At 35.7% G+C, this 25,130-nt stretch overlaps 1 protein-coding gene across 4 annotated transcripts; it reads right to left on the reverse strand.

The window, feature by feature from the left end:
• Positions 1–738: 738 nt before the first annotated feature.
• On the reverse strand, positions 739–19,339 carry LOC18440754 (L-arabinokinase). 4 transcript variants are annotated; one of them, XM_088848090.1, is made up of 31 exons: positions 19,183–19,339; positions 18,779–18,807; positions 17,678–17,824; positions 17,387–17,494; positions 16,045–16,113; positions 15,474–15,557; positions 15,110–15,186; positions 14,574–14,640; positions 13,471–13,528; positions 13,267–13,334; positions 13,132–13,194; positions 11,924–11,977; positions 11,722–11,824; positions 11,514–11,623; positions 11,285–11,404; positions 10,626–10,682; positions 8,138–8,310; positions 7,869–8,037; positions 7,586–7,669; positions 6,821–6,946; positions 6,401–6,531; positions 6,211–6,292; positions 5,714–5,801; positions 4,988–5,031; positions 4,799–4,894; positions 4,626–4,702; positions 4,296–4,514; positions 2,967–3,132; positions 2,476–2,547; positions 1,554–1,754; positions 739–1,046 (listed from the first exon to the last, which is right to left on the reverse strand). In XM_088848090.1, exons 3-31 carry the CDS (start codon positions 17,777–17,779, stop codon positions 933–935), a joined length of 2,982 nt encoding a protein of 993 aa, XP_088704216.1. In that variant the 5' UTR covers positions 17,780–17,824; positions 18,779–18,807; positions 19,183–19,339; the 3' UTR covers positions 739–932. The 4 variants fall into 4 exon arrangements, with proteins under 4 accessions (XP_088704216.1, XP_006850955.2, XP_088704212.1 ...); XM_006850892.4 differs by having other exon boundaries at positions 19,100–19,241; XM_088848086.1 differs by having other exon boundaries at positions 18,779–18,884; positions 19,100–19,211.
• Between the last annotated feature and the right edge of the window lie 5,791 nt (positions 19,340–25,130).

Genomic DNA, 25,130 nt, shown 5'->3' on the forward strand with positions numbered 1-25,130 from the left:
AAAGCCTTTTTTACAAAGCTTTTACATAATTTAGTGCACATCGGTCAAATCGTGATGGTGGACTGATAACATGTTTATGCGTATACATATCAATCAATAGTTAGTGCCTTGAAAAGAAGTATCACAACTAATAAAAGTCATGATATTACTCTTGAGAGAGACTTCTGTCAAATGAGAGAATCATAACTTTCAGGTGTTGATCTTAACTCAAAAGCAGCCAAAGAAAAAGCAATATCTCATTAGCCATATCCATAAGTAAATCCTGAAATTCCAATATCTTGAGTATAATTTGTTGAATTTCAGCTTTGGATTTCACAGATTGCACAAAAATGTATTGTGTTTGCGGAAATACAAGTTTGGAAGAACTTTGGGCAAACCTACTTTAAAAATAAATCTAGCCAGACCAAGATTTTCAATTTTCTTTTTTGTTGGCTCTGATCATTAGATTCAATAGAGGGTGCGAAAAATAGTTAGAGACGCATTTTAAGAGAGATTGGAGAGACAAACGGGGTTGAAAATGGTTACTAAGTCTGAACCATCAAATTAAATGAATGGAACCCAAGACGCCGTGTTATGGCAGCACCACCCCGACCATCTATGCCTTGGGTCCATTCCCAAAAGTTAAATATTGTATCATTTTCTTGGATGGTTCAGCGGCATAAGGGTCCTGTAAGTAATGAAACTTAAGACAACACGTTATGACACCCTGCCACTCTGACCATCTATGCCTTGGGTCCATTCCTAAAAGTTAAATATTGTATAATAATTATTATTTTCTTGAATAGTTCAGTGGGAAAGGGGTCCCGGAAAGAATGAAACGCAAGATGACACATTGTGGCACCCTGCCACCTTTCCAGATTACTTGGATAAGTAATTGGATGCTGATAAAACTACTCCTAAAATGAATAATAAATAAATAGTTACTATTAAAATCAGGCACTAATCCTGCGACGCAATCTGAGGTAGCCAAACTTCCCAGCTCCTGGTGATGAGCCCTCAAAAATAAAAGGCAAATATCCGGTAGCCGCTTTGTACCTTTGTTGAATCTGAAAATAAACATTTCTCTCACATCAACTGCCTTTTGAATGATTATAGTTTTTTACTATTTACAAAATGTAAGAACAGAAAACATGACCAAGCAACTGTAACCATTTCGCAAGATGGAAAGCATAGTTCTAATCAATTTGATCAGTGTTCCCATGATCATAAGGATCACGGAATACTGACCCAAAAAGAGAGGGGAGGGCATACTAAAATGTACTCAAGAGGGGATGGAAGCCACCAACCATTCCAAAAAACAGATGGTGGAGGTCAATTGTATCTGGGTAGATGTCCATTTGTACCAACTATATCTAATCGCCACCGCACATCATGAGCAGATGACAGACGCTCCTTTACAGTAGTGTACACCATAATCTCCATTAGATTATGGTGTGCTTTTCGAAATAACACAGCATGTTGTTCATTTTAAGGAAGATCCAGGGCCTCATGGTTTTTTTTTTTTTTTCTAAATGGCATATAACACTAAGGGCCTTTTGGTAAAACAAAATTACCTCGAGAATTTCTTCACTGCTCCTTATACAGTTGCGTCCGATGACACAAACTGAACCACCTGACCCCCCTCCTGTAATCTTTGCACCAAATAAGGTTCCATGCTCCCTGCCATTTTTACGGTGCTGCATTTCCTGAACAAGTTTTACGAGACGATCCGTGCCATCTGAGCCAAGCCCACAGTCTGAATAGCTATAATGGCACTGTGCAGAGGCAAATTACAATTGAATCACGTCAAATTTGTGAAATGCTACAAAATTTTCTCAAACTACAATGAATCTAGTTTAGGGAGGATGTAGACAACCCAATTGCAAGGAAGGATTAGTAGGGGGGGCCCGTTTTCATCAGTCCTAAGGTAAATATTCATTCTGACAAAGTCATCTTTATTGACTCAAGAAAAAGAAAAAGGGTTCATTTATCTAATAAAAATATGATACACAAGATAACATACTTAACTATATATAAAAAAAAAGGATACACCAGATATCAACAAAGATAAGACTAGGCCAAATATCCAGTTCCTTTCCTTCCTTGCAAGTGGTCATATATGGTCTATTTAAGGTTTTATTTTTTGGGCAAGTATAAGTTCATACTTCCCGAACCAAATCATCTTCACATTTAGGGGGAAAATAAGTATGAATTTCTCACGAAATACGAAAACCTGCCCAAACTTGTCCTCTATGTCATTAAGTTTCTCTCGATAAAAACAAAGTGTTACCAAACTCGGTTCTTAACTAGTTGATCACATTAACTCACACAAGTAGCAGTCTGCTAAAAGTATGGCACCTTTGCACTTAAAACCATGAGCTTCACAATGACAAAAATTACTGCTTTTCATAGTCAACTATAACTTTTAGTCCTAATACATCGAGAAGCATTCATACATTTGAATGCATAAATGGCATATATACTCCTCCTAAATACCTGATATAGAAGCTCCCCAAGTGCTGAAAGTTGATCATCTGTTTTAGAAGCTGTGAGCAGCACTGTAAATGCCTGGAATTCAATAGAACATATTAACAAAATCATGCAAAAAAAAAAAAGACGAATATTTTTACTTCTCCAGAATGTATTTCTTTACAAATAAATTGTTAAATGAAACATCAAGGGAAGGAATTTTCAACAAGAGTTAAGTATGACTACATTCAACATTGCCCAAGATCCAGATTCATAAAATTTATACTCTATTCTCCCCAAATATTCCCATCTAAATAATTGAATTATAGAATGGATGTAAATTAAGACCACTATGCGGTAAACCCTAAGCATCAAGCAGCATGTATAAAATCAAATAGTTACAAAAGGGGCCTCTGATGGAAACCTGGGTCACACATCTCTTCCTGGTCTCTCCTTCCATGTCATATAAATGTTTTTGTGCACATTGAATTTAGTTTACAACAACTCATATCACTAACCTTGACGCGAAAATTTTCATATATTGGGTGTCTAGTTGGTGCTCTCACTACGTAGGTCCGCTTGGGATCAATGGTTGTTACGGAGTCGCTGTGATCAATATATTCCTTCAAAAATGTCTCACCAGACATCGTCTCCGGAAGCTTCTTTATATATACAGCTTCATATCTATATCAACAAATTATAAGTCAAATAAATAGGAATGGTCCTTCAGCCAATTAAAACAAGAGGGAAAAATTCATCTTTCTTTTAGGAATAGGGTAAATAAAAACTCCAAATCAGTGTTCATCTCCATTGGCTCCTTGATACTTGAAACCACCCAGAGTACAGAAAGTTATTTCAGATAATGAAGAAATGTCCTTCTGTTTTAAGAAGAAACAAACAAAAATTTCCTTCCACAAACATAAGTATAGGAGGTTCTAAGTGGAATTCAAAAGGAACTGTATATATTACACCATAATTTATTTATTTACTGGTAAACCTAGCCATAAGGTAAGGTCCACCTTCCCTGATTTAGGAAAATGGAGATTGCATTGTGTTCATCTTCCCATAAGGCTAGCGCGCACGTAGGCGTGAAGACAAGCAAGAAAACGGATGCGCATTAGTGCCGCACTAGCCGTTGCCTCTTGTTTTCGAGCCAGCGAAGAAACGGATGCTCTAATGCGCCGTTGCTTCTTGGCTTTCAAGCCTAGTGGTTATTGCTTTGGGATCCTATAATTCATTGCTACTAACTAGAAGAAGTTCCTAGGCTAAGAAGAGCTCCCCTGTAAAGCCTTTGATTTGACTTTGGGCCATGCCACTTCGAAAGAAAGGGAACCTGTTGGGTTGGGAGAACCTGGATATGTCGATTTAGAATAAGCCGAACAGAAGAGAGGTCTTCCATTGCAAAAAAGAAAAGAAACTATTCAGCCTTTAAGGAGAAAACTCAGTTATAACAATACTTAATTTTTGTGAAACCAGAAAAGAGAAAAGATTGTTTATAGGAAAATTTTACAAGCCATAGACTGATGATATGGTTTACATGCATTATGTTTTAATATCCTACGCTGTGATACTCTCAAGAAAACTTGGGATAAGTTGATCTTTTACAAGCAACCCAAAGGTACTACAACAAATTTGGAAAGAGAAGCTACATGGTACTTCTTTGGAAATTCGAGGGTATTTTGTATTTCAAAAGCCAATAGTATTCACTTGCAATTACCAAATGATAGACATTGTGCTCCAGCAAAACATACAACCCAAACTCAAAATGTGGATTCTATTTACAGATCCTCAGATGTTCCTAATAAAATGTTGAAATGTTAAGACTGGGCCAGTGTAGAGACTATTACCTGTGAGGAGAGAGATTGCACAAGTAATCTAATGAAGCTTCAGTTTCAAGTAAGTCCATGCCCTGTTCTTCGAATTCATCACAGTTTGTTCCATCTGCATTCTTCTGGGCAGGGGCATTAGGCAGTGAACAAGTGAATAGTGTTGATGCTGTTGACTTTATAATCTTGCGGCCCATGAAGGCTCCAATTCTCACAGACCCATAGTCAGCTCCACCGACACTGAAAGTTATATGTATATCTTAGGAAGAAAGAACATTCCATTTGTATCTCTATTAAAAAAGAAAAGGAAATAAATTGCAAATGTGTCTCCACCAACACCCCAAGCAATACCTATGGCGAATTCCTGAATCAAACCCCCAAAAGCGAATATGTGTAGGGATATTCACAAGTTCTTTTACTTCAGCAGGCTGCTCCATTCAACAAAGGAAAGAAGGCAAGTCAATATTACAAGACTTCAACCAGATTAGCAGCGTCACACAATAAACATGCATTTGGATAATAACCTGGCAAACCATTGCTAGAAGTTTGTTGGCCTCTCCACATGCAGATGTCATTTGGTCCATCACACCACATGGAGCTCCCACAACATGATTCTCAACCTGACGAAGTGAAATCCAATAAGCTCCAGCATCCAAATTAGCCTTAAATCGAAATATAAAAACACACTACCAAAGTTATCAATAAAAGATTACCTTCTGACAGAGCAACGCAAGATCCCTTGGGGAAATGTTCAACCCTGCATATAAGGGAAAAAATCAGCTCATATTATTATTCTCAATAAATTCGCTAAAGAAATTTAGAGAGCATTTAATCATCTGATTCTGAAAACTTCATAATAACTCAAAAATTTGCAATTTATAATAAAACTAAAAACTTGATAATCTATAAGTTTTGAGCATTCATAAAACAAGTGATGGAAGGCTGAAGCATTCAATACAACAACACAGTAAAACTTGAAATTTGATGCAATTCTAATAAATATGTAAACCATTTCTTTCTATCTGAATTCCAAATCAATTCAGTCCAGTCTACTCATTGTCAACCATCTCCAAAGTAATCAGCTTTGTGTTAATGCTTTTGGGAGGTGTAGTCTTTTGGTCTTCTTGTGAGTCACTGCCCATTGAGATCATCTACGAAAGAGCACATGTGACACATACGTCTGGGATAATTCATTCATTGGAAATCTAAAAAAAAAAGTACTACAAAAGAAAAGCTTATTTACATTTAGTCTTGATTTGGGATTACTGTTCTACAAAGACAAGCATCATAGTTGCCCATGGTGATACATTCTACAATCACTAACGGAAGGATGCTTATTTCAAAAGGAACAATTCATTGGCAGTTTCTTAGTTAGCTTTAAAAGAAGTCCTTAGGTCAAACATAAATCCTACATAAATTAAAAAGTACAGGTAGCATACCATGTGCAGCAGCTATTGCAGACATTGTGGCAACTTCCACTGAAGCAGAAGAAGATACACCTTTGCCCTCTGGAACTGCTGATGAGACCTAGAAATTTAATCAAACATCAATTGAAATTGGTACCAAAAATATAAACAAAATATTCAAAAAGAAACTACCCGCCACTTTGGACAATCCTATGGCTTATCTTGCCCATGAATAAACAAGAATGCTGGCAACAGGTTCAGGCTGAAGATAGACCAGATAAAAAGAACAATTTATGCAGCAACGTATCAACATTTCTAAAGGAGATCAAGGATTCTAAAGGGTTACAACCAATACATTATGGTGAACCTAGAAAAACTAAACAATGGTAAAGCTTTTCTTAATTTCTGAGAGAGGTGCACAACAAGAGTTAAAGAATGCAACTAGTGTTACTTACAAAATTGAGTGGTAGATACACCATCAAAGGCAAATGAAAATTACAGTTGAACAGAATCTCAGAAGAAAAGTTTACCAGGATGCTGATGCTGTCAGTAAAACGCACACCCAGTTCGGACATTAAAACAAGTATTGTTCCTGCTACATATGATGCCCACCTGAGTACAAAGCGAAACTAGTGAGCCTTCCAATAAAAAATACCTTTCTTTTGGCTAGGCATTAGGAAAAAATAACAATAGAATAAACAAAAGGGGAGCATAACCAACTTCTGTGAAGGATCTTGTGAAAAATATTTGAATGCCCTTTCATATGTAATTGGGTTCTTGCCATCCATGAAATCAGCTAGGTCCATATCAAATGTTGGTGCACGGTTACTCAGTTCTGATCCAAAAGAAACCTGTACGAAACAACAGTATTAAGTCACACATATACAATATGAAGTAACTCCATGTGGAGTTCACATTCCATGCTAATTAAATACAAACAAAATGACATCAAGAAGATGAATGCCAAAGTGATATATACGATATATGACAAGAATTAGAACAATTATAATGGTCTTCTAAACGAAAGGCACATGGTTGGCACACAACATTGTATCCCTGGATGAACTCCATAAGCAGGCATTCAATATATTTTGTATACAACTGATCATATTTGTACATAACAGTGGGTTGGTAACATACAATTTGCAGTATAGGGCTTGAGCCTTGGCCACTTGAATTCCGTCGAGCTTGAGCATGTTTCCAGAGCCGCTGCTTGCTTGGGTGAATCCTTTGTACAGCAACATGGCAAGCTTCTCTAATTGGCATCTATTAGAGACAAATATTACGCCAATCTCAAAAAGTCAAAAGGAGAAGAAAGGACATCACATCGATCTGATAGGTTATGCATCAAATATAAAAGGGTGTGGTTTCCATAAGGTTGAAACCTTAAACAATGCAATTAAGGCGCACCTTCAAATTTGATCATAACATATAATTTTGATGTAAAATATGCTTAGGATTATCTCAAAATCTATTTTGATATCTAATTATAAAATTTTAAACTCTAAAAATGGTTAAAATCAAGTAGATCTATAAACATATGAAAATTTTGAAAATGTATGATCTAGATAATGTGTTGTAAGATACACTATTTTTGAAACTTAAAATCCTTTTTTCTTTCATAATCATACATCTTGAACTAGAGATGCTCAATTAGATGGTTTTTCAACACTAAAACTACTTTTTACAATAGATTTTTGAGGTGCATCCGTAGTTCTACATTTTAAGGTTGCAACCTTATATAAACTTTTCCAACCCAAAAACATATCTGACAATAACCCTGTGTAGAATTATGATGTTGAATCATGTAAGGATCAGAAGAATAAATATCACCTTAAGAATAATAATTGCAACCAACATATAAAATAGATCCACCATAAATGAGAAGAATCAACAAGATCCAACCTGTAGAACAAGGCTTCCTGAATAGTCTGCAATTCCCCCCATAACATCCAACCTCCCAGGAGCTCTGGTAACAAATATATCCTCCTGCATCGCGAGGACTCTTGTTAATTAAATTATCGATTATCAAGGCAGATGTGTCAAGGCCACCATTTTGAATTCTTTCGGTGCATGCAGAAACGCACCACACTTGCATACAATGTATATAAATCATTTGTATGCAGTACATTAAAACAAAAATAAGTACTAGAAGCAAATTGCAATTAGTAAAGCATTTGTAGAGGACCTCCCAATTAAAGAGTCCTGCAGCGGCAACACGTTCCCTCATTTGGCGTTTCTCCGTAGTTTTGTTTGCATCGACCGCCGAATCTAGTCCAGCCAAGCTCTTCAAAAAAGCCACTGTATCGGAAAGACCATGCAGCTCTCCATGAAGAATCTCAAATTCCTCAATGAATCTAACCAAGACAAGGGAGAGGGCCCATTTGGATAAGTATATATGAATTCTAAATTAACATAGAAGCTGGGAAGCATACTACAGGAGATTTTTAAACTTACGGTTCTGTAAGAGAGCCTTTCTCTTGAATTTCAGGTCTAGGTACTGCAGGGCGGAGACCAAGTTCATTTTCCGCAAGTGTATACCATTCTGGAATAGTGATATCTCGTCCTGGGGCTCTTTGTAGTTGATAGCCAAGTACAATGGCATCTCGCAATCTTCTTGCTCCACTAAACTATATTTGAATGGAACAAAGTCAAAACATATTTAATTAAAGGAAATTTATCATAATACCCACAAGAATTGAAGTATTTATCATTTTCATCATGTGTCTTTTGATGGGTGTTTAAATTTTAAATAAAAAGATATGGCTATATTGTTAAAATCCTAATCTCTCTTGGGTATTTGGATAAATTTCCCTTTAGTCAATATCATGGTAATAAGTAAACAGTTTCAAATTAAGTACCTTAAAAGTATGTATTTATAAAGGCTGAGTCCATTTTCTCTCGGCCCATATACTACCACTACAAAATAAGTTATTCTTAAATTTGGGTTATGTAATTACTTAGGCACACCATGTTTATGGGCAGGGCTCAATTGCCTTTCTTACACCCAATACAGTCTGAAGAAAGGGAGTCCTGATGCCTTTTCAAATATGATGTGAAACCATGTATTGTTGGTTTTTTGCATTATCACAGAGTGGGATGTGCATCTCAAACTAACAACATCTTCTCATGCATCATGCCAGACTGGATTCTGCAGGTTTTTTGCAAATGCAGTATAAGTTATAAGACTGGAAGATATACTAATATCATATACATGGAGTTAGAAATATGTTTTAGAGACATAAAACAAAATGATTGGTCATATTTATTTTGAGTAAGACATTGCATTGAATCAAATAAGGAATGCATAGATCAAGTTGCACCAGTTGCAGACATATGAAAACAGAAAAGTAGGGGTAGAAAACAAAGTAAACAGGACTCCAAGAAACAAGTTAGAACTACTGGCTCAAAATGAGACTAGGTGAATTTAGGGGCAAATCAAGGTAAGTAAAGGACTCTCAAAGTGCTAAGGAATCTCCCATGACACCATTACGGTTTGATTCAAACAAACATGTCCTCTACAACAATGACAATGATTTCCTCCATAATTTACTCCAATAATGGTAACAAAAAAGAAAATAAGTAACAATGAATTCCAATAGACAACAAAATACCTTTTATGGGATAAATTTAGATAAAAAGATACTTCATCATCTCCCAAGTAAAAAAACAAGTCAGCATGAATGGTGTTCTAGGAACATAATACCAGCAAGAACTTGGAAACTAGTGGCCAAAACTTGTAAGACATATTTCAAGCGCTATAGTCAAGAATAATGTCGCTGATGTCTACATAATTGCACAATTTTTTGGGTTGAGTTACAGAATTGTACTACTTGGCCTACAATGTACAACTGATATGACAAAAAAATGGAGTAGCACCTAAAGGTGCCTGTTTCAGAAATGAACTTGCTACTTCTTGCATGTGGTTAAGTGCATTAAGCATTAAGCATCAAATGAAAAATGTAAATTATTAAAATGTTAAATAGATAAATCCTCAAATAAACATAAATGGAGCACAATGATTATTGGCTGAAAGTGGGCATCCCTTTACAATTCTCTCTTGAGATTTTTTTTATCACTTGAATTTTTCTTAAATTATGGAAGATATCCATAGGAGACATTTCAAAGATATGATTAGGTAAACATTCCCTCAGATTTTTGCATCTCTTTTGGTAATCTCTCATAAAATTTCTTTCCCTTTGATTTTTAATTAGGAGATAATTACTTTCCTATCTAAAAAGAAAGAGAATTTATAAATATATATAACCAACATGCCTTTTCATGTCATATCTTAAAAATTTTCAACTGTCTAACCCCAAATCTTTCTCTCTCAGTAACCTACATAAGCCCTCTCTCATATTCACATGTCCTACCCTTAACTATGGCTTAATATCTGTAGAGTAGATTCCCTTTGATTTGAATTAGGAGATCACCTCCCTATTCAAATAGTGCGAGAATATAGGAATAGATAAATTCAATTAGTAGATATTTAGTTCCTTCTCAAAAAAGAGAGAATATAGGAAGAGATAGGTTAAAATGGGGAAGAGGAAGACCTAATGTGGGTTCATGCTATAACCTATGATTTGTAACTGCCCCACCCTAAAATCTCTCTAGGTGACCTACATAAGCCCCCTCTCATTGTAGGGTCCATTTCTCAATGAGAGATGTTCTAGCTACAAGCTTAACAAATGTAGAATAGATTGTGTGTACACAAGGGAGGTGATGACAGATATCAAAAGTTCAAGATGAAAAAGAAAAAAAAGAAAAAAACTAAGGCATGATTTGGTATAGCAAGTTTAATCACAAAAGCCAAATATTACGTTGGGTTTCAAGGTCCATGAATCAAACAAGTGTGCTTATGACAACTTATGGGGGCAAAATCACTTGCTTAAGACATTGCAGCCAACGGAAACAACATTGGCCAATTATCGCCCTGCTGAATTACCTTATCAGATGTATGTATTTTCCCAATAGCTGTGTCCTGCAGTATGCGAGCAGCAACCTGACAACCAACAAGATAACCATTCCTTCAAATTATCAGTGTACATATATTTTATGAGAAGCATAACTCCATATATTTTATGAGAATCATAACTCCACATTTCTGTTCAAAGAGTCCGACACCCTTGAGGAGAGAGCATTTACAATTGTACACAATCCACATGTCCATAAAAATAATATTTCAAAGACAATTCAACTAATTGAAAATTCGTGAGTAGTTCCAAATGATCTTCAAATTTGTGACTTTAACTAAAATTCATATTTTGAAACCATAATGAAAGAATTCATGAAATTCAGTTCCACTATCTCAGGATCTTTTTTTCTAAAAACAAACTTTGAAGTCGGACTGAAATTTAAGAATTATGCATTCTGAAATTCTTAAACACCTTACTCTTCAGGGCAAAATATTTTCCATTAAAGTAAATAGTAAATGCAATTTATTGATAAAAGACAACCTACCACCTGAACCTACCCCCGGCCCCCCTTCCCTCCCCCGTCCAGGGAATAGTTAACCAATGTCCGAGCTCATGGATAAAATGTATTGCACTAGAAGCAGGGGCATTAGCCTCCAAACTCAGAAGTTACAAAGAATAGAAATCGTACCTCACCACCATTAATGCCTTCTTCATAGCATGGCTTAAGACTTAGTGCACGCTCAAGGTAAGGTATCCAATGTCCAGTCAGTAGGTCTCGTCTGATCATCTCGACGCCACCCTGATAATACTGTTTAAACATGTGCGTACACAAAATCCAATACAGTCAGCAACATAAGTACAATACATATGCAAGAAAGTGAACGCAGAAAAATAATCTAGAGAACTTGGTTATATACCTCTAGCATATTCCTCAAAAAAGGTTCTTCATTGAAATAATCTCTACGTACAAATACAAAAGGCACCTTGTATGCAAGAGCTTCACTGACGGTACCATATCCAATTTTCCCTGAAAGATAAGTGTATCGAGCCGACCAAGTAAGTTTACAAGTAGACCTGAACCTTAACACAAATCTCATGGTTTATGCCTGAACTAAGCTTACATACCAAGCATGCAGTCACATGCTGCTATTAAGTCAGGGGTGTAGACATCTTTTGGAAGCTTTATAAAGTTAGGTGGAAGTTCTTGCTTGTCAGATGCTGCACACACCTTCATCAAAGAACAGAAAGACATTATTATGGTAACATCCAAGCTACCGCAATATCAATGAAAAAAAAACAACGTACTGATCGCTACAGCTATGCTTACCAGACATAACCAACCATCTGGTAACCATTCCTTCTTCAGTGTCCAGCCAGCTTGCTGCACATGGAAAATGCCAAAGGCTTGATGGTACGCTCACATGTCAAACAGCTATAACTATTGAAGAAAACACTTGGAGTACATGGGGTGGGGATAGTATTTCAGAGGGGCATCAGCTATAGAATTTGGGAGCCAGTGTTTCAAAAAGCGCTAGGAGGCACCTAGCAGTCGGGGGGGTCCAGGCCGACCAGCACCTAGGCAAGCGCCCAGGTGGAACCTGAGTGGCCCAGTAGAAAGTTTTTTTTGGGGGGTTTTTCTCTCGCTCTAATGGGTTTTAGGTTTCAAAACCCACAATTTTGCACCTTTAGTATTAAAAAAATGACCCCAGAATACCCTCAACGAGGGGCATTTCCACCCCTGGGTGGGACGCAGGCCTTGGGCAGGCGCCTAGGCAGGTTCCCGGGCGCCCAGGATATCCGCTTTTTTTGGGCGCCTAGGCCTAGGCGATGCGCTCAAGCCCCCAGAACTGCCTAGGCGCTGGGTGGTCCGCTTTTTGAAACATTGTTGGGAGCGTAATTGAAACCAGACTTCTACTTTGAAGACAACACGTTTCACAACAAAGATCCAACTAGGATGAAGAAACACTTGGGAGTATTTGGGGGGGGGGGGGGGGGGGTTGGTTTATAGTATTTCAGAGGGGCATCAGGGGGTTGGTTTATAGTATTTCAGAGGGGCATCAGATATAGGATTTGGGAGGGTAATTGAAACTAGACTTCAACTTTGATGACAACTCTTTTCGCAACCAAGGTCCAGCAAGGATCAGGGGTTCAATCAGGGATGAGGTTGGGAAGTAATGAAGGTGCACTTAAGTGTAATGGGAGAGCCAAAGATCCCTTTAACAGTTTCGATCTACGTCATAACATGATCAGATTTCCTACAAAAAGAAAAATGGTGACCAGACAGGGTAGAAAAGAGTACAACAGCTATTGGATTATTTATTATCTTATAGTGGAGATCCTGCAGATCAGTGGCAGTTTAAGGATCCCACTCCAGCCAACACATCGGTTATTTTCTCGGACAAGAAAGTAAGTATCACGGGATGCATGTATGGAGTGTTTCCCTACTTTCCACAGTTCCTATGTACGAAGCCACAGTTACCATCTCTCTCTATTCAACAATAGAAGTTCGATAAAACGCTAGATGAAGGTCCTGACCTGTCCACCAAAATTAAACAAAACTAGTTTAACATCATTTCCAATCCCGAGTTCCTTCCTGACCTGTACCACAAGAACACAATGTCAAATAAGCATCTAAATCCTAGTCAGCTTCTAGAGGCAGACAGTCCACACCTCAGCTCTATCCTTGTGTAATCTCCTCACTACAAGTGGCACATCAATTACATCACGGAATGCTGGCACTGCAGTTTGGAAAAATAAAAAGAAACAAAACAAAGACCAGAATAAAGGTCCCAACAGGATCTGGCAAAAGGCTTTACATGCCAAGAAAGTATGTTCTAACAAAGAAAAAAATTATGAAATAAATGTTACACATACTTGGGCAATATCCTGGGAGGCGGATTAAGAATTCGCAATGAGAATAATCTTCTGCTATCTGCAGTCAGATGTCACAGAAATAAAAAATTACACTTCTATCAATTAAATAACAAAAAAAATAGAATGGGGATGTGTCAACAAAATGAAAAGGAGGAAAGCACGAAAAGCCAACGAATATTCTGTAATTAGGTTGATGAACATGGTTAATGCTAAAGAAATGATGAATAGGTTACAACTCACTCTAAAACTGCAGTACTCAGGTCATAAAGAAATCCATTTTTCATTTAAGTTAAGAAATACAAGTGACGTTCTCTGGTAGAGAAGATTCAAAAGATCTAAGGCAGAAAACACAAAAAAAAATGACAATATGACCAACCCCATATGCAAAACAAATGATTTCCTATATCAATTTCTGCTTTTGACTACTCTACAATGACAGTCCATGATGCAACACCCCCCCCCCCCCCCCCCCCCCCTTCCAACCAAAAAAAAAAAAAAACTCTTTCATAAATTTGTAACTTTAGTCATTGCTTGAACGGGCTAAATCCATCAAAGCGTTGACCAAAACCAAACTAGGCAGCAATTCCTTTTGTTTGTGAAGGGAAACTTAGAGAGTTCAATTAGATTTATTGATATTCCACTTCGAGTATGCCTTGTCCTGTGTGATTTATAAACATCTAAAAGAAAAGGTTTTGTTTGGATTACATGTCTCCATCCAGGAGCCATGAAATCCACGTTTTACATTAAAAACATCAACCAAACCAGCAGTGAGGGCCCGTGCCAAAATTTATTGATGCACACTAGAAGCAGTACCTACATAATCCATCTGGGTAATTTTTTTCCTAATGAACTAGTGAAGAACAGATATTTAGGGAAAGGTTGTCACTTGGCACATAAAACATAATCAAGTGAGATGCATAGATCTGCAAGGCTAAGACTAATGCTGAATTTAAAGAGAATTTCTTAACCAAACTTTTTCTTTTACTGGATGCTGTTGCTCAATCATTTGTATTTGATTTTCCAAATGATCAACAAAAGATAATTAGATTGGCAAACCAATATGATCAAAATTATGCCATTCACAAGTAAACAAGATGAATCACCTGCCAAACAATTGAACGATGATGGTATCCTGCTGCCATTACATATTCGGCGTAAATAAAATCCCAACTACAAGGATCAAGAATAGAATTAGACACACAAACAGCTAAAAACATTTTGGGGATTCAAGCATCAGGGGGTATCAAATTGGTTATCATCAATAGGGAAACTATCACATAGGGAGAAAAAGAAATTGGCTAACCATGACACTGCAAGCCAGAAACCTAGAAAACAAAATATGGCACATAATTCCGAGAAGGAAGGATAACATATGTAAAAAAACTGTGTTAGCTGAAAGAAACCAAAATGATGATGACTGGACGATAAGAAAGCCTTCAGGTGATCGAGCAAAAGAATCCCAAAGAAGTTACCAGGAAAAAGCAATAACCTAAATCATTTATAGATCAATTCAAACGCTCCAGATGTTTCTTTACCCAAAAGTAAACTACCAATGAACCAGTCAAACTGGTCACTGAAAGGAGAACTGTATATAAAATCTCCATTTATATGAAGCCCTTTACTAGTGTAGAACATTCACCTGAAATTTGTTACACAGACAGAGCGGATTCCAGCATCTGCAGCTGCACGACAGGCAACAGGTACAACATCCGAAACCTGTTTTGGGAAAACGTGGGTTTTTCCATTTAAAACATATTTAAGGCTGCAATTAGAAGCAAAAGAATAATGTGCAGGTCCAGTAAATAATGCAGCCCCAAACTGAGGCATCATAAATACAGCTTTGGATTTATAACTTGAACTTGCAAACCAAACATACATACAAAGAACATGCAATATAAGATGGTGGTTACTTCAAAAACTAATAGACAGAATACAGCAACACCAAACTTGTAGTCAACATATAGATAAACCGATTAGAAGTATAAAGGGGCATAATGACGTACCACCAAATCAGCCTTTATGGAGTTTAGCCACTCTACTTCAGTAGCCAATATAGAAGCCCGAGGTACCACAGCTGTTTGAGAATACTGTTTATAATTCCAGAAGAGATTAACCCGACATATCTCAAAAAAAAAAAAAAAAGGAATAAAATCCAGAAGAGATCAATCAGTAAATGACAACATGGTGAAAGAAATAAGAATCTTCAAATCCAAGGCAGAAAACCCACTTCACCAAATAAACATACCGATAGGCAAGATATAAACACATTGTGTTAAGAGTAGGACACCAAGGTATTATGGATATTGTAAGTTTGGAAGTGTAATACAGCACTTTCAAGTTCAATATCTAAAGACATCAGTAGGTCAAGAAGTAGGTACTTTTCCATGTTGAAATCATGGTGAGCAAATCAACGAGTTCTGAAAAGTATGCTAAAGTCCACAAATTGGACAAACGCAACATCTGTTTTTGGGTTATAGGCTAATGGGCCATAAAGACTTAAGAACTGAAATAGACAATACCAACCTATAAATGAAAAAGACAAAACATATTTGATCTACTATGGGGCTTCAATACCTTTTCTAAGGAGGCAAGACGATCCACTGTCAGAGCATCTGCTTGCACAGCTCCACAATCAAGTAACACCTGCGGTCCCAAAGATTACTCTTCAAATCTGTGTAGTGCAGTGCTAAATGGCACTAACACAAGTTTCAGTGTCCAGTACATGTGTAAGGTGTCTAGTACATTGAGCTAAAAAGCCACTACAGACTTGAAAAGTGTCATAAATGTATTTCTTATAAAATTCTTTTATAAAAAGTATATGAAAATTAAAATTGAAACATTGAATTAAAATGCTTTGTTGCAAGAAAACTTCAAAGCAGAGACCATGTCATTTTCTTTTGTTTTGGTAATAAATATCAAGACACCTATAAATATTATAATTTTGCAAAAAATATTCACATGGTTACTTGTAGTGGGTTGGTAGACTGTTTTATCCACCATTGCCTTTCTTTTGTTAGTTAAAAACACATATGACATGGAGTGTCTTGTAAACCAACACTTCTAATATCCGTGTTCGGTACACAAAACATATACATTCTGCTGCAGGCACATATGGATGACATGTCTACTTTGTGTTAGGGAGTGCCAATATGTATCTAAGTGTTGACACGTGACACCAAACAAAGTCTACCCATGTAACACACATCAACTATGATTGAAAATGTTTAATTGAAAAGCAACTTGTTTTAAAGTAGGAACAACAATGTCACTATCTATGACTTCTTAGGTAGGAATTTTCTAAACACATGAGGCGTGGCAGGAGAGAAATATTCTCCACACCAAAAGAAGCAAGAGGGGGGGAGGGGAGGGGGGAGAGAGAGAGCTTCTCTGCACCAGAAATGGATTTCAGTTGATTCTGAGCATGTGAGGTGAACCTTATTAGTGTAAAAGCTACCACAAAGATAAGTTGGCGAGAGCACATGAAATAAATATTAAAAAGCGACAATAAAAAATGAAAAAAATGATAAGGATCAGAGTTTGGATAGGATTTCTATATGGAAAATTGAAAACTCCCTTAGAAATTCAGTTATAAAAATTTTCAACCCATTAGTATGCACTTTCTATTGCACTTGACTCGATGTGTTCCTTGAGCTTTGACCCTTAGCCTAAGAGCTTGGTGGCACAACCTCTCTCTCTACACACACCCATACAAAAGACGAGGCGAGGCAGGCGCCTGCTGCCCTACAGAGCACTTGGAGCCTCAGCCTACCTGAACTGCATATGACATTTTCCTCTCTTTCTCTCTCTCTCCACACACACACACACAGAGGACGAGGCGCAGGTGCCTTCTGCCCTAGAGGGCACTTGGAGCCTCAGCCTGCCTGAACTGCACGTGACATTTTCATTTTCAACTAACCTTGCGAATGAATAGATTTGGTGATTGTATCTCAGTGGTAAATACAAAATCAGGGGCACCAGTAACTACATGAACAACATGTCCAGCTGCAATTAGATGCCTCACAACCTGCACAAAACACAAAACATAAAACACTTGGGAATCCAACAAAAGGCGAGTAAAAGCTCACCACGCACCATAACAATAATTCCCAACTTTCAAATAAATAAGTGGGATACCAAATCAAATATACAAAAATCATAGTGTCCCAAATCACGTGATCATCAAGGGATTATGAAACAAGATCAGTACCTCAATTACACGAGTAGCGTGACCAAAGCCATGGCCAGTTATGTAGTAAGCAAATACAAGGTATTTTGAAGGGACTGGTGCTATGTCCTCTGTTGATCCCATGTCTTCTTTAAAACTCTAGTAATTGGAGATAGTTGAAGACTTCAACTGCAAATGAATACGAAGAAAAGGAAGAAAATTATTCCCAACGAAATAATTTGGACACTTTGTTTTTTTCTATTTTTATGGTTTGGGTTTCAGAGAAAATAATGATAGAAATCATGACCGAGCTGATGACTATCAAATGGCAAGTAAAGAAGAGCATGGATATGTAGTTTAAGAATTTACGGACATACATCACTATAAAATGCAGAAACTTAAGGCAAAAAAAGGATAATCCATGAACAATAGAAATGTGCATTCAGCTATTGGAATATCATCAATTACAACTATCCATTATGGGGTCCCCATGGTAGTTTCCATTCCCACCACTAACACCACCCCACTAGTACCTTCAAAAAATCTACTTGAAAAATGGGTAGGGCCTGTCTTCCCCACTGAATTACCCAAAAAAAAAAATATCATCAATTACATTTTACACTGATTTTAGAAACAATATTCTTATTAAAGCCATCCAAAGTAGCTAAAAGATTAATGCAAAACACTACTATCAAAACAAGTCCACAAACAATTTCTCATAAGTAATCCATTAAATTTGAAATTTCATGAAAATTAAATTTTTTTGACAGAACTGATTCAGATTATTGCTGAACTCTATAATCAATTTACCCAAAAAAAATAAAAAACTATATAATCAAACAATCCACAAACATTAGAAATCACAGTCGAATATTTCCCCATCAGTAATCCATGAAACAATTGATGATACATATAAATTTCATAAAAACTTACTTCTTTTGATAATCCGATTAAAACTAGGAGTTAGAGAAATGTCAAACAAAAGAAAGATGCACAAGAGAGTCGAGATGAGATGAGATGAGAGAGGAGGAGGAGAAAGAGGAGAAAGAGGAGAAAACGTAAGACTAAGAAAAACATATCAAACATATATAATAGAGAGACGCAAATTCCAAGATCATAGAAAGGAATAGAGAGAGAGATTACCTTGGCGAAATCGCAGAAAGCCACAGAAACTGTCACCAATAAAACACAGTCAAAAGCCAAGACAGAGACGGATACTTGCAAATTGACAGAAGATTGTAAAGAGAGACTGGTAGAGAGAGATCGTCAGCAATAAAATGTATGAACTTTCACCAATAAAACAGCAAAAATAGAGTGCAGTAATTTCAAATTCAAAGCAGATTGTTATAAGTAAGAGAGCAAAAATGGAGTGCAGTAATTTCAAATTCAAAGCAGATTGTTATAAGTAAGAGAGAAAGAGAGAGATTTGTAGAATGAAAAATATCGACTGCTCTCTGCTGCTACCTGTTAGAGAAAATCTGGAGAGAAGAAAATGAGAGAGGAAGAGACTTTGACAAGCGAGGTTTAGAGAGGGAGAAAGATATCACATTGTTTAGAGAGAGATGCGGGCCTCCCCGTTTTCAGGAAAAGAGGGACATTTATCCCCATAAAAAACTGAAAAAAAATAAGAATAAAAAAAATGAGAAAAAGGAAAACGACATTTCCAATCTAGTCCTATCATTGGCGTGCTTTTGACTCAACGCCACATGAACTCTTCTGGCCGTCGATTTTATACGTGAAACAAAAGGTCGAGATCTGGTCCGTTCTTTTCTGATTATTCTATTTTTGGAATTTGGATATTCTTATCTTATTCGAATTATTCATTTTTCGAATTTGGATATTCTTTATCTTATTCGGTGTCAACTGTAAAAGCGTATAGATAAGGACGCCAGGCGAGATCTTTGGCGCTTATCATGTTGAAAACGAACACGTCCGTTCAAATATCGTTTTTTTTTTTTTTCCTGTTTTTTTTTTAACTTTTTATTGCCAACAAAGACTTGAAATGAGTCACTGATTTCAAATAAATTTTTTTTAAACTTTAAGCTCGGTGAATAAAGACATTCTAATCACTTTATTTTATATGAAATGGTCCCCAAAGAGTAAATGGTTCTATTCAAGGTTTAAAAAACGAATTGATAGACCTAGATCCGCCACCTAAAATTCATGTTGAATCGTTGGGTCGGTGATATGGATCAGAGAATCGGTCGATCTCAATCACAAAAAGATTTTAAAGAAATCACTATAATTTTTTAAAAATCTAATTTTTAGGTTTCTAAAAAAATAGTAGAAATTATGTTAGTTGTTCATTATTATATTTAACTAAATACTGATAATTTGTCTTATGTTGAGTGTTTGTTGTCTATTAAGTTTATTTTATAATCAAAATGAAATTTAAAATGCAATTCATGACAATAAATGATTATCTCTAACTCAATATATTTTTTATTTTTGTATTAACTTAAGAATTTTGACTTTTAAAATAAGTTGTATAAAACAATACAAATAGAATATGTTGTTAGTATAGAGAGAAATTTAGTGGAATTGATTGTCTTTTTACAATAAAATTGATTGTATATATATATATATATATAATTAATTAATTAATTAAAAGAATAGCCCCCCGAAACTTAAAAAAGCAAGTGGCACTATAAATTTAAGGACCTGGTTTTTATGCGGCCAAGCCTGTATATGTAGAAATGTGGGCCTCTTAATAAATCTATTTTTGAGATGGATTTTAAGACTTAATTTTTAAGGATATGTAATCTCTAACATAGAGATCATGAATATGCAAAAATAAATAATTTTAAAAATTTAAAATAATAATTTTAATAAAAAAATATTTAAACAATTAATTTTTATTGTTTTAAAATGAAACACTTATTGACAAACATTTTTAAAATAAATACTTTATCCTCATAATCTGCATATGATAGAAATGCAATCCACGCATGAAACCACTTACTTAAATTCAATCCCACTCAGCTCATTTGACTTGAGCTTAAGTCAAGACATACGTGGCAATTCTAATAGCACGTGGGCAAAAGGTTTGCTTGTGGACAAAATGTTTTAAAGTATTAAAATATGGAGGGGGCCCCTATACCACTCCACATTATTAAAAAAATGTGGACATTTCAAATAAGCAATAAAAAAAGTGTTTGAAAAAGAAAACAACACAAACCATAAAAAAAAGTGTTTGAAAAGTAAAACAAAACATAAACAGGTTGAGAGAGATCCGGTTCTGTGATAAAACGTCAAGTCCTAACGTCATAACTAGGGTGGCAACCGACCAGAACCCCTAAGGTAGACCCACCATAGGTTTGGGTATGGTCCAGCATTTGGACCTGGTAGGGTCCGGGTCCATCTTTAGGACCCGAAATAGATGAAGGTTGCCTACCCATATTAATTTTATTAGTTTTATGTTTCTCTTCACACTCTCTTCGAAACCCTATTTTACTCTCTCTTCCGAAACCCTATTTATCTTCCCATGTGAAAGCTCTATTTCAATTATCTCTCGGTCCCTAAAAGCCCAACTCTCTCTCTCTCTTTTATGCAAAAGCTCAATTCTCTCTCTTTCCCTGTAACTACGAGAATCCAATTCTCTCTCTCCGGATTTCTCTTCCTTGGTGACCCAAAGTCCAATTCTCTCCGTGCTTTTTTTAGAAAAAGTTTATATAGAGCCGAAGTTCTAAACAATCAAATTAGAGCCCACCTCAAAAATTTCATTAGAAGAGGTTGTTTTGATGCTCAAATATCCTCAAATTGATCATCTCACTATCAAGATGATAGACATTAAAAAAGTAGATTTCAACTTTTGGAAATAATATATCTTGTAACATATTTTTTTACTGTCAATTTTCAAGATTTTCAAATTCTCATAGATTTGTTCAATCTATACCATTTTTTATGCTTTAAATTTTATAATTAGAGACAAAAGTATATTTTAAGGCTATCATAAAGATTTTTAGTATTGAAACCACATTTCTCGACACAATTTGAAGGTGAGCTCTATTTTGATTGTTTAGATCCTCGGCTCCATACAAATTGCACCCTTCTTTTTTTTGCATAGAGCAAAAATAACAAGTTTTTATTTATTTTCATGCATTATATTTTTGCATCTTGATGCTCAAAGGAAGATCAGAAAAAATGGCAAGTTTTTATTTGGTTTTCTGCTTTTTTTTTTTGGCATCTTGATGCTTCAATAGAATATCAGCAAACATGGCAAGTTTTAATTTGGTTTTCTGCTTTTTTTTTTTGGCATCTTGATGCTTCAATAGAATATCAGCAAACATGGCAAGTTTTAATTTGGTTTTCGTGCTTTCTTTTTTTATATATTGATGCTCTGGTAGAATATCATAAAAAATGGCAAGTTTTAATTTGGTTTTCGTGCTTTCTTTTTTTATATATTGATGCTCTGGTAGAATATCATAAAAAATGGCAAGTTTTTATTTGATTTTAGTACTTTTTTTTTTTTTTTGCATCTTGATGTTAGGTGGAAGATCAACAAAAATGACAAGTGTCTATTTGAATTTCGTGCTTTTTTTTTTTTTTTTTATACATTTTAATGCTTTTTTTTTTTTTTTTATGAACTTTTTCTCCATGAAAGAAGTTTTCTAAGGCATTAATGAAATTTGTGGGATTTTTACAGAATTATGCATTAAAAAGGGGATATGCTCATTTTTGTCTTGGGTACGGGTCCGGATCACTAGTCTTAATCCATATCCCAAGTACAGGTGCGGATTTGGGGCTCTTTGGACCTGTCGGGTATAGGTCCAGGTACGGGTCTATAAGTGGTATTTCGGGTCCAGGTCCGGGTTCAATCGGACCTGACCGATACCCGACCCGTTGCCACCCCTAGTCATAACCGCTTTACTGACGTCAATTCTATTTGAGAATCGGTACGGATCGGTCAGAACCTCTAGAAGGCACGATTGGTTCCCAATACACGACAAGGATCCAATTGGCGAATTTTCAAACCTTGGTTTTATTATTACATTTTTCTTTTATACTAAGTCATATCATTATGTTTATTGTTTTTTGTTTTTTTTCTTAAGCACCTTTCATAAAATTTCATTATCATTTTGTTGTGGTTTATATAAGGCATTAACCCTAAACACTAAGGTGGATCCCCAAATCCTACGCAGTTCCATCATCAAACTCTTACCCCTAACTTGAAATTTTAGAAAACTGGTGTAGATTAAGTAGAATAATAATAATAATAATAATAATAATAATAATAATAATAATAATAATAAAATAATAATAATAAATTATATATATATAGGAAAACACAATGCAACATCTATAAGCGAAAATGAACAGTAGTTTCGTCTACCCCATCGCCGTCCAAAGTTCATCGCGCAGTCACGATTGTCTAGTAGTGTTTTATTTTTCATTTTTCTTTACAAATAGGAATAACCTGAAATTTGGAGCGTGTATTCATCAAAAAGGGAAATCTTCGAAAATTATAAAAAAAAATATTTTACATGAAAAAAATTGACCAAAATACCCCGAAAAGTTTTAGGGGTATTTTGGTCAATTTATTACGGATAATTTTTTTTATATTTTTATTATATGCGCCTCAGTAAGATGTACATACCATCCAAATTTCAGGTCATTCCGATCTGTAAGAAAAAAATTAAAAATAAAACACTACTAGACATTCGTGACCGTGCGATGAAATTTCGACAGTGATGAGAGTAGGCGAATCACTATTTATTTTCGCCTATAAGCGTTGGAAATACTTATATATATATATATTATATTTAATGTTATTACAAAATTTCTTTTTAAGTTTCTGTTAACACCCGTACCCGTTTTTTTTCCACCTTAATAATTTTAAAAAAATTTAAAATGCTTGTTTTCCAGTTTTTCAAAAATTGAAATGATACTCAAACTGAATTTCTTGTATTAAACCCCTCTCGTAGAAAGAGTGGATCCTTATGAGAGACGAGAAACCATTCCCCTGCTTCTCTCTCATAGAAAGAGTGGATCCGTATGAGAGACGAGAAACCCTAGAAGTTCATTTCTACATTGATTTTACCAAGAAACCGAAATTTACATAAACCTTAAATCTCTCAGGTTTCTCTTGAGATAATCCTGAAAGATTGTTCTTGTTGGCTTCTTCCTTTGAGTTATAGAGAAACTCTATAAATTTGCAGAGAAACCTTGGAAATTCTTTATATATTTTCTCCGGATAAACCCTAAAGTCTATTATTCTATTACAAAGAAACCCATTTCTCTTATATAAAGGACGAGGAAAACAACTATCAATCTCCATGGATCAATCAGTAACTCTCTTGCAACTAAAGGTCTGCTATTGGGTTTATGTGGCCTTTAAAGGCTTTATGAGTGCTTGTAAAATGAAATAATATAATGGAACATGAACTCAATGGAAATATGGTATCTCGTGGACCATACTAAGCAAATGATGGTTTGCTGATATCGATATGTGCTTAACGATTTAGGTCAGTGGGTTGGGAAAAACCCATGCTACATGGGCATGAAGAACAATTGATGAGGGTTTATGGGCTAGCCCTTGATGAGGTCGGAGAAAATGCCCGGATGAGTGAGCCGAGGGACTGTGTGACCGTTTTGTGTGATGGTGGCTTATAGAGACAGGGGCCAAAACCTCATCCTTGTACCATCACACGGCATGCATATCGATAGATCGTTCGAAAAAGCCAGAAATCCACCTTTTAAGGTAAATCGTATGCATGCGCGAGAGATACCCCTGTGCGCCATAGAGCTGTGGTCGCATAAGGTCTTGGTAACCTTGACTTGTCTCTAAGGGAGGACCTGTAGTCCACAAACTGAGATTGTGACCCTTTGGCTCATCTGTCAGATTTTGGTGACCCGCTAATGAGCCCCTGCTTGGACTGTGGGTCATGGGAAATACTGGGTCGGTTCGATAAGGCAAATGTGGTCTGTAGTCCACAGTTGAAGGTGAAGTGCCCCATGATTGCTGATTAAATTCTTTAACTATATGGATCCATTTCCTATCAAGTTAATTTAATTATATTTGTTTTATAATATAAATTATTTTAGAATTATTATTTAAATTTTTATGAGTCATTTAATATTTTATTTATAATTTTTTTGGACTTATAAAAATGAAGATATTGATTTTACAAAATTATATACTTCAAATAATGTTTTAGAATTTTTTTTTGATAATTTAAAATTATATGAAATATCATGGAGGGGCCCATAGTGTACATGAGCCCACCATGTGTCAAGTGGGTGGGGCTCACATGTGCCACACATGGGTGGCACGCCTCACCCATTGGATTCTTTATTGGAGTTTAAGTTATTTTATATTTTGGTAATATTATGTTATGGCATGAGGTCAAATAAGATATGAGATATTTTGACAAAATATTGAAAGTGTATATTGACTTGATATATCTTTGGAATATTTTGTGAAAGATTATGGAATGCATAATATTTTAATTAGATTTAATTTATTTAATTTCTATTGATGAAAAAATGGTTAAGA

Source organism: Amborella trichopoda, chromosome 1, assembly GCF_054954075.1.
Source record: "Amborella trichopoda isolate Santa Cruz 75 chromosome 1, AtrichopodaSantaCruz75HAP2 v2.0, whole genome shotgun sequence".
NCBI classification, from domain to species: domain Eukaryota; kingdom Viridiplantae; phylum Streptophyta; class Magnoliopsida; order Amborellales; family Amborellaceae; genus Amborella; species Amborella trichopoda.

Bases quoted from the DNA above. Each gene is read 5' to 3' on its own strand.
- LOC18440754 (XM_088848090.1), bottom strand. From the start codon at position 17,779: ATGGGATCAACAGAGGACATAGCACCAGTCCCTTCAAAATACCTTGTA. The intron at 13,335-13,470 runs GTATGTGTAACA...TCCAAACTGCAG, and splicing joins CCTCCCAGGATATTGCCCAA to TGCCAGCATTCCGTGATGTA. The intron at 8,038-8,137 runs GTAAGTTTAAAA...TGTCTTGGTTAG, and splicing joins AAAGGCTCTCTTACAGAACC to ATTCATTGAGGAATTTGAGA.